Source organism: Salmo salar, chromosome ssa03, assembly GCF_905237065.1.
Source record: "Salmo salar chromosome ssa03, Ssal_v3.1, whole genome shotgun sequence".
NCBI classification, from domain to species: domain Eukaryota; kingdom Metazoa; phylum Chordata; class Actinopteri; order Salmoniformes; family Salmonidae; genus Salmo; species Salmo salar.
This window is the reverse complement of record NC_059444.1, coordinates 18,292,406-18,307,736: the sequence shown is the minus strand read 5'-3', so window position 1 is coordinate 18,307,736 and position 15,331 is coordinate 18,292,406. Positions and strand designations below refer to the sequence as shown.

The 15,331-nt window shown below is 40.2% G+C and overlaps 1 protein-coding gene across 1 annotated transcript in view; it reads right to left on the bottom strand.

Annotated features, from left to right (window-relative positions):
* LOC106599164 (xenotropic and polytropic retrovirus receptor 1 homolog) overlaps positions 1–15,331 on the bottom strand; it is a 57,475-nt gene that overhangs the window by 16,993 nt on the left and 25,151 nt on the right. Inside the window, exon 3 of the mRNA XM_014190278.2 lies at positions 189–290. Within this exon, the coding sequence (XP_014045753.1) occupies positions 189–290 (102 nt within the window). The remainder of the gene's footprint in view (positions 1–188; positions 291–15,331) is intronic.

Genomic DNA, 15,331 nt, shown 5'->3' with positions numbered 1-15,331 from the left:
GGACAGTGGAGGAGCGTGTAACTTTTTGCTAATCACGCAATGTGAATGTGCTGTAGTTTTTTTGTACAATCATAGAAACAGCTAGCTAACTAGAGAGACACATGGTGGTTTGGTTATATCAGGTGCAGGATGACATAAATTAACAACATAAATGAACAACACATTGTTGTACACAGTTGTACAGTTACCTGAGTAGAATGTGTTGATTTTGGCCAGCTCCTTCTCGCACGCCTGAAAGAACTTCTCCTCAAACTTGGCATAGTATCTCTTGACTGTGTCCTCGTCTGTGACTGGAAAGAACGAGGTAAAACGAGGTGTTATTAATCTTGTCTCTTACAGGAAAGCTGACGTATTTCTCAAGGGGTTTGCAAATGTCTTTGAGAGCTTGCTATTTTTGCCACTTGTGATATCCCATTCATTTCAGGTTTGATGTATTTCAACACTAGCACCCCTGATTCAACCATCTAGTCAACTAAAAAATCAGCAAGCCCTTGTTTAGTGGGAATCCATCAAACATGTTTAAACGACTGGATCCCTAAGACTGTGTTGAGAGAGGCTGTCTTAAAAGATGTGGTTAGTTATTTTGGAGACTCAGCGTTGAGCAAGGCTTCTGTACATACATGATACAGTTATTACTTAACCTCTCTTGGCTTATTCAGCACATTCAGGTGGCATGACATTGTGAAGAAAATATATAATGAACAATGTGTCCCAGCCCAGCACCAAAACACTGGATTCAACTAATCAGTCTTGTGGATTAGTTGAATTGGGTGTTTAAAAAGAGTGACGCACGTGAGACCAAACCCTGCACACATTGCAGTTCTCTAGGAACGCCTAAAATAATTGAAAAAAGTACATTATGTGCCTTGATACACTGCTACCTCCCTCCTGTAATACCCACAGAGGGCCACCAGGAGGAGCCGTTGCAGAGGGCAGCAGCCCGCAGGTTGGTTCCCGGTAATTCCCAATGTAACAGAAGTAGGTTAACTTACTGTAGGGCTATGGGTAGTCCAGACAGCCACCTCTGACTCAGTGTCTGACGACTATCCGTGAGTCAGAACAGCCAGACTCTGTGGTCTGGAAAAAACTGTGTGGGTGTCTGGGCTAATTCAAGGAGTCACTTTCACTTACCCCTTATAAGCTCATGTTTTATCTGGTGCATTTGAGTAAGGATAAACCAAAAGCGGGCACATACTGTGGTCCCCGCAGGACTGGAGTTGTGGAGAATGCTGACCCATGTACAGTGCATTCGGAAAGTACTCAGACCCATTGACTTTTACCACATTGTTACTTTACAGCCTGATTCTAAAATGGATTAAATCGGGGTTTTTTGTTTGTTTTTTTACCTCAATCTACACACAATACCCAATAATGACAAAGTAAAAACAGACTTTTAGACAATTTGCCAATGTATTAAAAAATAATAATTGGAAATATTACATTTACATAAGTATACACCTTTGCCAGTGATTACAGCCTCGAGTCTTCTCGGGTATGACACTACAAGCTTGCCTCACCTGTATTTGGGGAGTTTCTCCCATTCTTCTCTGCAGATCCTCTCAAGCTCTGTCAGGTTGTATGGGGAGCGTCGCTGCACAGCTATTTCCAGATCTCTCCAGAGATGTTTGATCGGGTTCAAGTCCAGGCTCTGGCTGGACCACTCAAGGACATTCAGAGAATAGTACAGAAGCCACTCCTGCATGGTCTTGGCTGTGTGCTTAGGGTCGTTGTCCTGTTGGAAGGTGAACCGTCGCCCCAATCTGAGGTCCTGAGAGCTCTGGAAAAGGTTTTCGTCAAGGATATCTCTGTACTTTGCTCCGTTCATTTTTGCCTCGATCCCGACTAGTCTCCCAGTCCCTGCCGTTAAAAAACATCTCCACAGCACGATGCTGCCACCACCGTGCTTCACTGTAGGGATGGTGCCAGGTTTCTTCCAGATGTAACACTTGGCATTCAGAACAAAGAGTTCAATCTTGGTTTCATCAGACCAGAGAATCTTGTTTCTCATGGTCAGAGTCCTTTAGGTGTCCTTTGGCAAACTCCAAGCGGGCTGGTCATGTGCCTTTTACTGAGGAGTGGCTTCCGTCTGGCCACTCTACCATAAAGGTCTGATTGGTGGAGTGCTGCAGAGATGGGAAAATTTCCAAAAGGACAACCATCTTCACAGAGGAACTCTGGAACTCTGTCCGAGTGAGTATCGGGTTCTTGGTCACCTCCCTGACCAAGGCCCTTCTCCCCCGATTGCTCAGTTTGGCCGAGTGCCCAGCTCTAGGAAGAGTCTTGGTGGTTCCAAACTTCTTTTGGATGCTCCCCATCCAACCTGACAGAGCTTGACAGGATCTGCAGAGATTAATGGGAGAAACTCCCCAAATACAGGTGTGCCAAGCTTGTAGGGTCATACCCAAGAAGACTTGAAGCTGTAATCACTGCCAAAGGTGCTTCCACAAAGTACCGAGTGAAAGGTCTGAATACCTATGTAAATGTGATATTTCAGTTGTATATTTTTTTAATACATTTTCCAAAATTTCTACAAACCTGTTTTTGCTTTGTCATTATGGGGTATTGTGTAGATTGTTTTCTTTATCAATGAATTTCATCCAAAAAGGAGGATCAAGGAACTCTTTAATCCATTTTAGAATAAGGGTGTAACGTAACAAAATGTGGAAAAAGTCAAGGGGTCTGAATACTTTCCGAATGCACTGTATTAAAGGAATAATCCACTTAAAAACAATATTTTGGTATTTATTTCATTAGTCGACTGTTGATACGGTCACACATTTTTGTTGCATGTCAGCAATCAAGTTTTCAAGCTATAGGACTTTCAAAAAGCCAATTGTAACTTGCCACATGAAAGTGTTCTTCTGATAACTCCAGATGTATTCAGTATCAGTTTCTAAACTACTGCACATAATCCCATGTAGGACCAAAGATGACGAAATGTGATAGGCTGGGAGGATCTGGGCATATTGGCCTCTTTATACGGGTCTGTGACTGGGACCAAATCCACAGAATCTCATAATAGGCAAGAGGACAAGGATTCATCATCCTAATAGCCCTGTATCAGATGAGAAACTCTAGATTCATAACAAAAACGGCCCATCCTGCTTTCTGCAGAATGAGTCAATCATGAATGCATTACACATGCGAGCACTCATGTGTTCAGACATTTGCAGCAAAACTTAATCACTGGTCTGCAAAGTTTTGGGACCAGAAATGCTATTTGGAGTTACGCGGTGAGCAAGCGAACAAGAAAGCGCGAGAGCAAGTGAGAGAAAGAGAGAGCCTGAAACCACTGGAGGAGGAAGAGAGAATGGGTAGAATGATGGATGGGTGCAGATGAATATTATTAGCCAAAAAATACCACTCTGAATGCTCCCTCTGGAACGGTATGCCTGAACAGGATGTTAAGTCTGTGTTAGTGCCGTTGGTAAGTCGCCAAATATCCCTTTACTGTTTTGCACAGTGTCTTTCCTTTCCTGAAAAGGTCAGAGAAATGTAATAGGTCTGAATGTAAACATTTTCACAGACTCCATAAAGGATCTTGACAAAGTGTTTTCCCCTGACTGTTCTCTAAGCTTTGGTGAAGTCTTTAGTCCACTGGGCTTGATTCAAATCCGAAGAGAGACAAAACAAGTTCAAAGTAGGGAGAAATTATACTTCACATTGATGGATAATGCCATGATTTTATCATTTTTATTCACATAAATGTATGTGTTATGACTCCAGTTTCAATATACAGTGACACATGCTGACCAAATGAGAGTGGGGAATCTCCAAAAGGGTTGTTGTGAGTCTGCAGATTAAATAAAGCTCATTTTATTAAAATAGATGCTATTTTATCTCAGACTGAGTGATCCTGACACAGGCTGAATCATGGACAAAATTATTACTGTTTTCCTCCAATGTTCCTATAGCAACTGGACAAGGGGGCAGATGATAGTCACAATACCAACAATCTTAATATTACTGAATTGCTATAAACCCCTCAATAGGCTATTGGCTGCCCCTGCTATATCCCACTCAATAAAACACTTATCTGGTGTGATGTTGTTTATCAAGTTGAACTCCGGATTTGATCAAGGTTGTCAACTGCCCCAGGGAATGGCAACAGCACTAGTAATGCATCCCAGCTGTTAGTGTAGTACTGGTTTGACTGAGCCAACCCATATATAAAACTGGTTTAGGTAACTCTATATAGCTGTATAGAACTGGGTCACTGGGGCCGACTGGGCCCTGAGGAGAGCTGACTAGATTAGAGCGATACCCTGTAACCAATCTATGCACAGCTGGATGACACACTGACAAATCACAGGAGAGCCTGGGTAGAGGGGAAACATTGATGGTCTATTTTTTGTTGCTTCGGTTTCCAGATGTTTCCAGCGAAAGATTAGCCTCATGACAATTTCAGTATTTCAACATTTGCCTATCAGGCTAGAGTTAAAGAAAGCAATTCTGCGCCATTTCTCTGCACACAGTATGGTTTATAACAACATTAAAACAGTTTCGACAGAGTGGGCAGACTATGATGATGGTGCCAGTGAAGTCAGACTTGTGAGAATGCTGGTAAGGTAAGTGACATCATGGCGTCCGTGTGAAAATGAACGGGTGAAACCGACCTCACAGGTCCGCAAACATCAGCCGTTTCAGAGGACCATCATTAACTTTTCAATTACATTCAATTTGGCCTAAAATGGCCCTGTGATTATCATCAGTCTGCCATGGCAAATAACAGGTATGGACCAACCATTGAGGAAGTCGACTAAACCATTCTAACGTTTCTGCAACTACCTCCCCCTAAAAAGCAACATTTGAAATATTTTCTTTCCTCTTGTGGCTTTGAGTCAGTGACTCTTATCGCGCACGCACACACGCACAGCTAGCTACGCTATGGCACAAAAACAGAGATAATCAACACACCCCCACACATACATATTTATAAACCACAGCCATTCAATTCAGTAATTAACCACACGTGGGTAGGTCGCATCCTCGCTCCCGTTCTCGCTGACTCTGAGAGACACACACATACGCACAGAGACCACACCAATCAATAGAAAAAGTGCATGACTTCAGATATGAAGTTATTGTTTAAGCCATAGAGATCCTATTAAATTACTAGAGGGGCTATGTCATAAACCCTCAAAAATCACAGAATGGGGTGAAAATGGCAGACATATTGGTATTAAATTAGAGGTCGACCAATTAATCGGAATGGCCGATTAATTAGGTCCGATTTCAAGGTTTCATAACAATCGGTAATCGGCATTTTTGGACACCGATCATGGCTGATTACATTGCACTCCACGAGGAGACTGCGTGGCAGGCTGACTACCTGTTATGCGAGTGCAGCAAGGAGCCAAGGTAAGGTGCTAGCTAGCATTAAACAGATCTTATAAAAAACAATCAACCAATCTTAACATAATCACTAGTTAAACTAGTAATATCATTAACCATGTATAGTTATCTAGCTTGTCCTGCGTTGCATATAATCGATGCGGTGCCTGTGAAATTTATCATTGAATCATAGCCTACTTCGCCAAACGGGTGATTTAACAAGCGCATTCGCGAAAAAAAGCACAATCGTTGCGCCAATGTGTACCTAACCATAAAGACAGCCAACTTCGCCAAACGGGGGATGATTTAACAAAAGCGCATTTGTGAAAAAAGCACAATCGTTGCACGAATGTACCTAACCATAAACATCAATGCATGCTTTCTTAAAATCAATACACAGAAGTATATTAAACTAGGGAAATTGTGTCATTTCTCTTGCGTTCATTGCACGCAGAGTCAGGGTATATGCAACAGTTTGGGCCGCCTGGCTCGTTGCGAACTAATTTGCCAGAATTTTACGTAATTATGACATTACATTGAAGGTTGTGCAATGTAACAGGAATATTTACACTTATGGATACCACCTGTTAGATAAAATACGGAACAGTTCCGTATTTCACTGACAGAATAAACGGTTTGTTTTCGAAATGATAGTTTCCGGATTTGACCATATTAATGACCTAAGGCTCGTATTTCTGTGTGTTATTATGTTATAATTAAGTCTATGATTTCATATTTGATAGAGCAGTCTGACTGAGCGGTGGTAGGCAGCAGCAGGCTCGTAAGCATTCATTCAAACAGCACTTTCGTGTGTTTGCCAGCAGCTCTTCCCTGTGCTTCAAGCATTGAGCTGTTTATGACTTCAAGCCTATCAACTCCCGAGATTAGGCTGGTGTAACCGATGTGAAACGGCTAGCTAGTTAGCGGGGTGCGTGCTAATAGCGTTTCAAATTGGTGATGTCACTCGCTCTGAGACCTTGAAGTAGTTGTTCCCCCCGCGGCTTTTGTGGAGCGATGGGTAACGACGCTTCGAGGGTGGATGTTGTCGATGTGTTCCTGGTTCGAGCCCAGTTAGGGGCGAGGAGGGGGACGGAAGCTATACTGTTACACTGGCAATACTAAAGTGCCTATAAGAACATCCAGCAGTCAAAGGTATATGAAATACAAATGGTATAGAGAGAAATAGTCCTATAATACCTAAAACTTCTTACCTGGGAATATTGAAGACTCATGTTAACTTCATCGGGGTAGGGGGTAGTATTTTGACGTCCGGATGAAGAAGGTGCCCAGAGTAAACTGCCTGCTACTCAGTCCCAGAAGCTAAGATATGCATATTATTAGTAGATTTGGATAGAAAACACTCTGAAGTTTCTAAAACTGTTTGAATGATGTCTGTGAGTATAACAGAACTCATATGGCAGGCAAAAACCTGAGAATAAAATCCAACCAGGAAGTGTGGAAATCTGAGGTTTGTAGTTTTTCAAGTGATTCCCTATCCAGTATACAGTGTCAATGGGGTCATTTTGCACTTCCTAAGGCTTCCACTAGATGTCAACAGTCTTTAGAACGTTGTTCCATGATTCTACTGTGAATGGGAAGAGAATAAGTGCCATTGGAATCAGATGACTGAGAAAATGACATGAGCTCAGTGGCGCGCACTCCCGTGAGAGTTCGCTGTGTTCCTTTTCTTTTTTGAAGACAAAGGAATCGTCCGCTTGGAATGTTATGGAAGATTTATGATAAAAACATTCTAAAGATTGATTCTATACATCGTTTGACATATTTCTACGAACTGTAATATAACTTTTTTGACTATTCGTCTGAACAAACTGCGCGAGCACAGTGGATTTGGATAACTCGACTGAACGCGCGAACAAAAAGGAGGTATTTGGACATAAATATGGACTTTATCGAAAAAAATGAACATTTATTGTGGAACTGGGATTCCTGGGAGTGCATTCCGATAAAGATCATCAAAGGTAAGTGAATATTTATCGTGCTATTTCTGAGTTTTGTTGACTCCACAAAATGGCGGGTTGGTTTTGTGACTGAGTGCCGTACTCAGATTATTTCAAAGTGTGCTTTCGCTGTAAAGCTTTTTGGAAAATCTGACACAGCGGTTGCATTAAGGAGAAGTGTATCTATTATTCTTTGAATAACAGTTGAATATTTTATCAACGTTTATGATGAGTATTTCTGTAACTTGATGTGCTCATTCACCGGAAGTTTTGGGAGGCAAAACATTTCTGAACATTACACGTCAATGTAAAATGGGGTTTTTGGATATAAATATGAACTTTATCGAGCAAAACATACATGTATTGTGTAACATGAAGTCCTATGAGTGCCATCTGATGAAGATCATCAAAGGTTAGTGATTCATTTTAGCTGTATTTCTGGTTTTTGTGACGCCTCTCCTTGATTGGAAAATGGCTGTGTGGTTTTTCTTGTCTCGGCGCTGTCCTAACATAATCTAATGTTATGCTTTCGCCGTAAAGCCTTTTTGAAATCGGACAATGTGGTTGGATTAACGAGAAGTGTATCTTTAACCTCTCTGGGCTAGGCGGGACGAATTCGTCCCACCTACGCAACAGCCAGTTGAATCCCGTGGCGCGATTTTCAAATACCTTAGAAATGCTATTACTTCAATTTCTCAAACATATGACTATTTTACAGCATTTTAAAAGACAAGACTCTCGTTAATCTAACCACACTGTCCGATTTCAAAAAGGCTTTACAACGAAAGCAAAACATTAGATAATGTCAGCAGAGTACCAAGCCAGAAATAATCAGACACCCATTTTTCAAGCTAGTATATAATGTCACATAAACCCAGAAGACAGCTAAATGCAGCACTAACCTTTGATGATCTTCATCAGATGACAATCCTAGGACATTATGTTATACAATACATGCATGTTTTGTTCAATCAAGTTCATATTTATATCAAAAACCAGCTTTTTACATTAGCATGTGACGTTCAGAACTAGCATACCCCCCGCAAACTTCCGGGGAATTTACTAACAATTTACTAAATTACTCACGATAAACGTTCACAAAAAAACATAAATTATTTTAAGAATTATAGATACAGAACTCCTTTGTGCAATCGAGGTGTCCGATTTTAAAATAGCTTTTCGGTGAAAGCACATTTTGCAATATTCTCAGTAGATAGCCCAGCCATCACGGCTAGCCATTTAGACACCGACCAAGTTTAGCCCTGACCAAACTCCGATTTACTATTACAAAAGTTTGATTACCTTTGTTGTCTTCGTCAGAATGCACTCCCAGGACTGCTACTTCAATAACAAATGTTGGTTTGGTCCAAAATAATCCATCGTTATATATCCAAATAGCGGCGTTTTGTTCGTGCGTTCCAGACACTATCCGAAATGGTAAATCAGGGTTACGAGCATGGCGCAATTCGTGACAAAAAAATTCTAAATATTCCATTACCGTACTTCGAAGCATGTCAACCGCTGTTTAAAATCCATTTTTATGCCATTTTTCTCGTAAAAAAGCGATAATATTCCGACCGGGAATCTCCGTTTAGGTAAACAGAGGAAAGAAAACAAAGCTTTCGGTCGACGCGGGCACGAGCCTGAGTCTCACAGTACTGTAACCAGCCACTACCCAAACGCGCTACTTTTTTTCAGCCAGAGCCTGCAAAGCCACGATTCAGCTTTTTGCCGCCTTCTGAGAGCCTATGGCAGCCGTAGGAAGTGTCACGTAACAGCAGAGATCCTTTCTAATGGATAGAGATGGCAAAGAAGGCCAAGAAATGGTCAGACAGGGTACTTCCTGTACAGAATCTTCTCAGGTTTTGACCTGCCATTTGAGTTCTGTTATACTCACAGACACCATTCAAACAGTTTTATAAACTTTGGAGTGTTTTCTATCCAAAGCCAATAATTATATGCATATTCTAGTTACTGTGCAGGAGTAGTAACCAGATTAAATCGGGTACGTTTTTTTATCCAGCCGTGTCAATACTGCCCCCTAGCCCTAACAGGTTAAAATGGGATATAATAGTTGTATGTTTGAGAAAAAATAATTATGAGATTGTTGTTTTGAATTTGGCGCCCTGCTATTTCACTGGCTGTTGAATAGTGTGTCCCGCAGGTGGGACGCTAACGTCCCACATACCCCAGAGAGGTTAACTTCTTATGGATAGGCCCCTTTTTTCTCAATTTCGCCTGAATGACGTGCCCAAAGTAAACTGCCTGCTCAGGGCCTGAAGCCAAGATATGCATATAATTGGTACCATTGGAAAGAAAACACTTAGAAGTTTGTAGAAATGTTAAAATAATGTAGGAGAACAGAATAGAGAAAATCCAAAGAAAAACCAACCAGAATTCTTTTGAGAGAGACCATTTTCTTAGAATGGCAAGTATGAGCCATTTTGAAAATTTGCTCCCTGGATGCAATTCCTGTGGCTTCCATGGGGTGTCAGCAGTCTATATTCAAGGTTTCAGGCTCGTAACTTCAGAAACGAAGAAGAAATATCCGTTTTAGTACAGGGACACTGTCTTGGAAATTAGTGTTTTGCGTGCGCCGTGAAGACAGAACGCACCTGCTAAAATCAGTATCCTATTGAACATACTTCTTTCCGTAAGAAATATTATAGTTTGATTACATTTTAGGGTATCTGAGGAGTGAATAGAAACGTATTTTGACTTGTTGAAACAAAGTTTAGGGGTAGATTTTCAGATTCCTTTCTCTGCATGTTGAACGAGTGGATTACTCAAATCAATAGCGCTAACTAAACTGACTTTTTGAGATATAAAGAAGGATTTTATCTAACAAAACGACACTACATGTTATAGCTGGGACCCTTTGAATGACAAATCAGAGGAAGATTTTCAAAAAGTAAGTGAATATTTAAATCGCTATTTGTCAATTTATGAAACCTGTGCCGGTGGAAAAATATTTTGATGTGGGGCGCCGTCCTCAAACAATCGCATGGCATGCTTTTGCTGTAATAGCTACTGTAAATCTTGACGGTGCAGTTACATTAACAAGAATTTAAGCTTTCAACCGATATAAGACACTTCTATGTACCGAAATGTTTAATATCCATAATTTTTATGATTATTTATTTGAATTGTGCGCCCTCCAGTTTCGCCGGGAGTTGTCTCACTAGTGGGATGCCTCGCCCTAATTAAGAAGGCAGAGCATTGCTTTATTATAGACAGACTTCTCCCCATCTTAGCTACTACAGCATCAATATATTTTTGACGATGACAGTTTACAATCTAGTGTTACTCCAAGCAGTTTAGTCATCTCAACTTGCTCAATTTCGACATTATTTATTACAATATTTAGCTTAGGTTTAACTTCTATGGGCTAGGTGGGACGCCTGCGGGACACAGCCAGTGAAATATCAGGGCGGCAAATTCAAAAACAACAAAATGTCATAATTCAACTTTCTCAAACATACAACTATTTTACACCATTTTAAAAATACACTTCTCCTTGATGTAACCACATTGTCCGATTTCAAAAAGACTGTACAGCGAAAGCAAAACATTAGATTATGTTAGGAGAGTACATAGACAAAAATAATCACACAGCCATTTTCCAAGCAAGGACATGTGTCAATAAAACCCAAAACACAGCTAAATGAAGAACTAACTTTTGACGATCTTCATCAGATGACACTCCTAGGACATTATGTTACACAATACATGAATGTTTTGTTCGATAAAGTTCATATTTATATCCAAAAACAGCATTTTACATTGGCGCGTGATGTTCAGAAAATGTATTCCCACCAAAACGTCCGGTGACTGTGCACATCAATTTACAAAAATACTCATCATCAACGTTGACAAAATATATAACAATTATTTAAAGAATTATAGATAGACTACTCCTGGATGCAACCGCTTTGTCAGATTTTAAAATAGCTTTACGGAGAAAGTACATTTTTCAATATTCTGAGTACATAGCTCAGCCATCACGGTGAGCTATTCAGACACCCGCCAAGTTCGGGGCAACCTAAACTCATAATTAGTATTAGAAATATTCTCTTACCTTTGCTGATCTTCGTCAGAATGCACTCCCAAGACCGCTACTTCCACAAGAAATTTTGTTTTTGTTCCAAATAATCCATATTTATGTACAAATACCTCCGTTTTGTTCGTGCGTACAGATCACTTATCCAAAGGCATAACGCACGAGCGCGGAACGAGAGACGAAAAGTCAAAATGTTCCATTACCGTACTTAGAAGCATGTCAAACGCTGTTTAAAATCAATCTTTATGGTATTTTTAACATAAAATTGCGATAATATTCCAACCGGACAATAGCATATTCATTCAAGAAGAAAAAGAAGGAACGGCGTGCTCGCGTGAATGTGCATATCCAATCCCTTTGTTGCCAGGCAGACCACTCAGTGAATGAGCTCCTATACTCTGCCCAGTGACAGGAGAATGCTCAAACCACTTTCTGAAGGCTTTAGACAGCCAATGGAAGCCTTAGGAAGTGCAACGTCACCCCACAGACACTGTAGCTTCGATAGAGAATCAAAAGAAGAACTAAAATTCTCTGACTTTCCACTTCCTGCTTGAATTTTTCTCAGGTTTTTGCCTGCCATATGAGTTCTGTTATACTCACAGACACCATTCAAACAGTTTTAGAAACTTCAGAGTGTTTTCTATCCAAATCTACTAATAATATGCATATTCTAGTTTCTGGGCCAGAGTAGTAACCTGTTTAACGTGTTGGGGATAGGGGGCAGTATTTGTACAGCCGGATAAAAAACGTACCCGATTTAATCTGGTTAATACTCCTGCCCAGTAACTAGAATATGCATATAATTAGTAGATTTGGATAGAAAACACCCTAAAGTTTCTAAAACTGTTTGAATGGTGTCTGAGTATAACAGAACTCATATCGCAGTCAAAACCCTGAGACAAATCCTAACAGGAAGTGGAAATCTGATGTGTGGAATCACTTCCAAGCCTTTGCCATTGAAACACACAAGGACTTATTAATCATTTAGCAGTTCCTAAGGCTTCCACTAGATGTCAGTCTTTACAAAGTGGTTTGAGTCTTCTATGGTAGAAACTGACCCAAAGAGAGGCTTGTGAAGTTGGTCACAGGGGGAGGGCCATTACTACTATGACGCGGGCGCCCATGGGAACCCTTTTGTTCCGAAACGTTTAGTAAGACAATGCAATCGTCCACCTTGAATATTATTGAAGCTCTGGTTGAAAAAGGCCCTAAAGATTTATGTTATACAACGTTTGACATGTTCGAACGAACGTAAATATATATTTTTTGCACATTCGTGACGACAAGTCCCGCGCGCTTCAGTACATTATGAGTAGCCTTCGGAACGCGCTAACAAGAAGGAGCTATTGGGACATAAATTATTAACTTTTTCGAACAAAACTACATTTGTTGTGGACCTGGGATTCCTGGAAGTGCCTTCTGATGAAGATAATCAAAGGTAAGGGAATATTTACAATAGTATATTTGATTTTAGATGGTTCCAAGATGGCGCTAACATGTATCGCCTAGCCTATTTTTCTGAGCATACCACGTCGTTTATTGCAAAGTGTGATTTCCCAGTAAAGTTATTTTTAAATCTGGCAATGCGGTTGCATTCACGAGATGTTAATCTATAACTCTTTGAATGACAATATTAAATTTTAACAATGTTTTCGAATAGTAATTTTGTAAATTGTAGCGCTGATTCACCTGGAAGCATTTGAGGGAAAATATTTTCTGAACGTCACGCGCCGATGTAAAATGCTGTTTTTATATATAAATATGAACTTTAACGAACAAAAAAAATGCATGTATTGTGTAACATGATGTCCTAGGAGTGTCATCTGATGAAGATTGTCAAAGGTTAGTGCTGCATTTAGCTGTGTTTTGGGTATTTGTGACGCATGCTAGTTGCTTTGAAAATGGCAGTGTGATTTTTTTTGGCAGGGTACTCTCCTAACATACTCTAATGTTTTGCTTTTGCTGTAAAGCCTTTTTGAAATCGGACAACGTGGTTCGATTCAGGAGAGGTGTATCTATAAAATGGTGTAAAATAGTCATATGTTTGAGAAATTGAAGTTATAGCATTTATGAGGTATTTGTATTTCGCGCGACGAGATTCCACTGGCTGTTGACTAGGGTGCGTCCCACTAGCCCAGAGAGGTTAAATTGGGTACATTTTTCATCCGGCCGTGAAAATACTGCCCCCTAGCCCAGACAGGTTAACGAGAGTCTTGTCTTTAAAATGGTGTAAAATAGTCATATGTTTGCAAATTTGTTTTTGCATTTGAGGTATTTGAATATCGCGCCACGGGATTACACTGGCTATTGAGTAGGTGGGACGCAAACGTCCCACCTAGCCCATAGAGGTTAAGGTTTAGTGAGTGTTTTTGTTCCAAATACAATGCTTTTAGTTTTAGAAATATTTAGAGCTAACTTATTCCTTGCCACCCACTCTGAAACTAACTGCAGTTCTTTGTTGAGTGTTGCAGTCATTTCAGTCGCTGTAGTAGCTGACGTGTATAGTCTTGAGTCATCCGCAAACATAGAAACTCTGGCTTTACTCAAAGTCAGTGGCATGTCGTTAGTGAAAATTGAAAAAAGCAAATGGGCCTAAACAGCTACCCTGGAGGATTCCTGATTGTAACTGGATTATATTTGGTAGGCTTCCATTAAAAGAACACCCTCTGTGTTCTGTTAGATAAGTAACTCTTTATCCACATTATCGCAGAGGGTGTAAAGCCATAATACGTTAGTGATCAGTAATGTCAAAAGCTGCACTTAAGTCTAACAAGACAGCCCCCACAAGCATTTGATCATCAATTTCTCTTAGCCAATCATCAGTCATTTGTGCTTGTTGAGTGTCCTTCCCTATAACCGTGCTGAAATTTTGTTGTCAATTTGTTTACTGTAAAATAGCATTGTATCTGGTCAAACACCATTTTTTTCAGAAGTTTACTAAGGGTTGGTAACAGGCTGATTTTGTTGGCTATTTGAGCCAGTAAAGGGGGCTTTACTATGCTTGGGTAGTGGAATGACTTTAGCTTCTCTCCAGGCCTGAGGGCACACACTCTCTAGTGGGCTTAAATTGAAGATATTGCCACTCCTATTTGCCACATCATTTGCTATTATCCTCAGTAATGTTCCATCTAGATTGTCAGACCCTGGTGGCTTGTCATTGTTGATAGACAGCAATGTTTCACCTCTTCCACGCTGACTTTACGGAATTCAAAAGTACAATTCTTGCCTTTCATAATTTGCTCTGATATACTTGGATGTGTAGTGTCAGCGTTTGTTGCTGGCATGTCATCCCTAAGTTTGCTTATCTTGCCAATGAAAAAGTCAAAGTAGTTAGCAATATCAGTGGGCTTTGTGATGAATGAGCCATCTAATTCAATAAATGCAGAGTTGGCTTTTTTCCCCAAAAATTGTATTTAAGCTGCCCCAAAGTAAAAAGCTATCATTCTTTATATAATTTCTTTCATTCCTAGTGTAGTTTCTTTTTATTTAGTTTAGTCACATGATTTCTTAATTTGCAGTACATTTGCCAATCAGTTGGGCTGCCAAACTTAATTGCCATACCTTTTACCCCATCCCTCTCAACCATACAATTTTTCAATTTGTCATCAATCCAATTGGATTTAACAGTTTTTACAGTCATTTTCTTAATGGGTGCATGCTTATTAGTAACTGGAATAAGTAGTTTCATAAAATGCGTCAAGTGCAGCGTCTGGTTGCTCCTCATTACACACCACAGACAAGCAAATACAGTTGAAGTCGGAAGTTTACATGCACTTAGGTTGGAGTCATTAAAACTCGTTTTTCAACCACTCCACAAATTTCTTGTTAACAAACTATAGTTTTGGCAAGTCGGTTAGGACATCTACTTTGTGCATGACACAAGTAATTTTTCCAACAATTGTTTACAGACAGATTATTTCACTTATAATTCCCTGTATCACAATTCCAGTGTGTCAGAAGTTTACATACACTAAGTTGA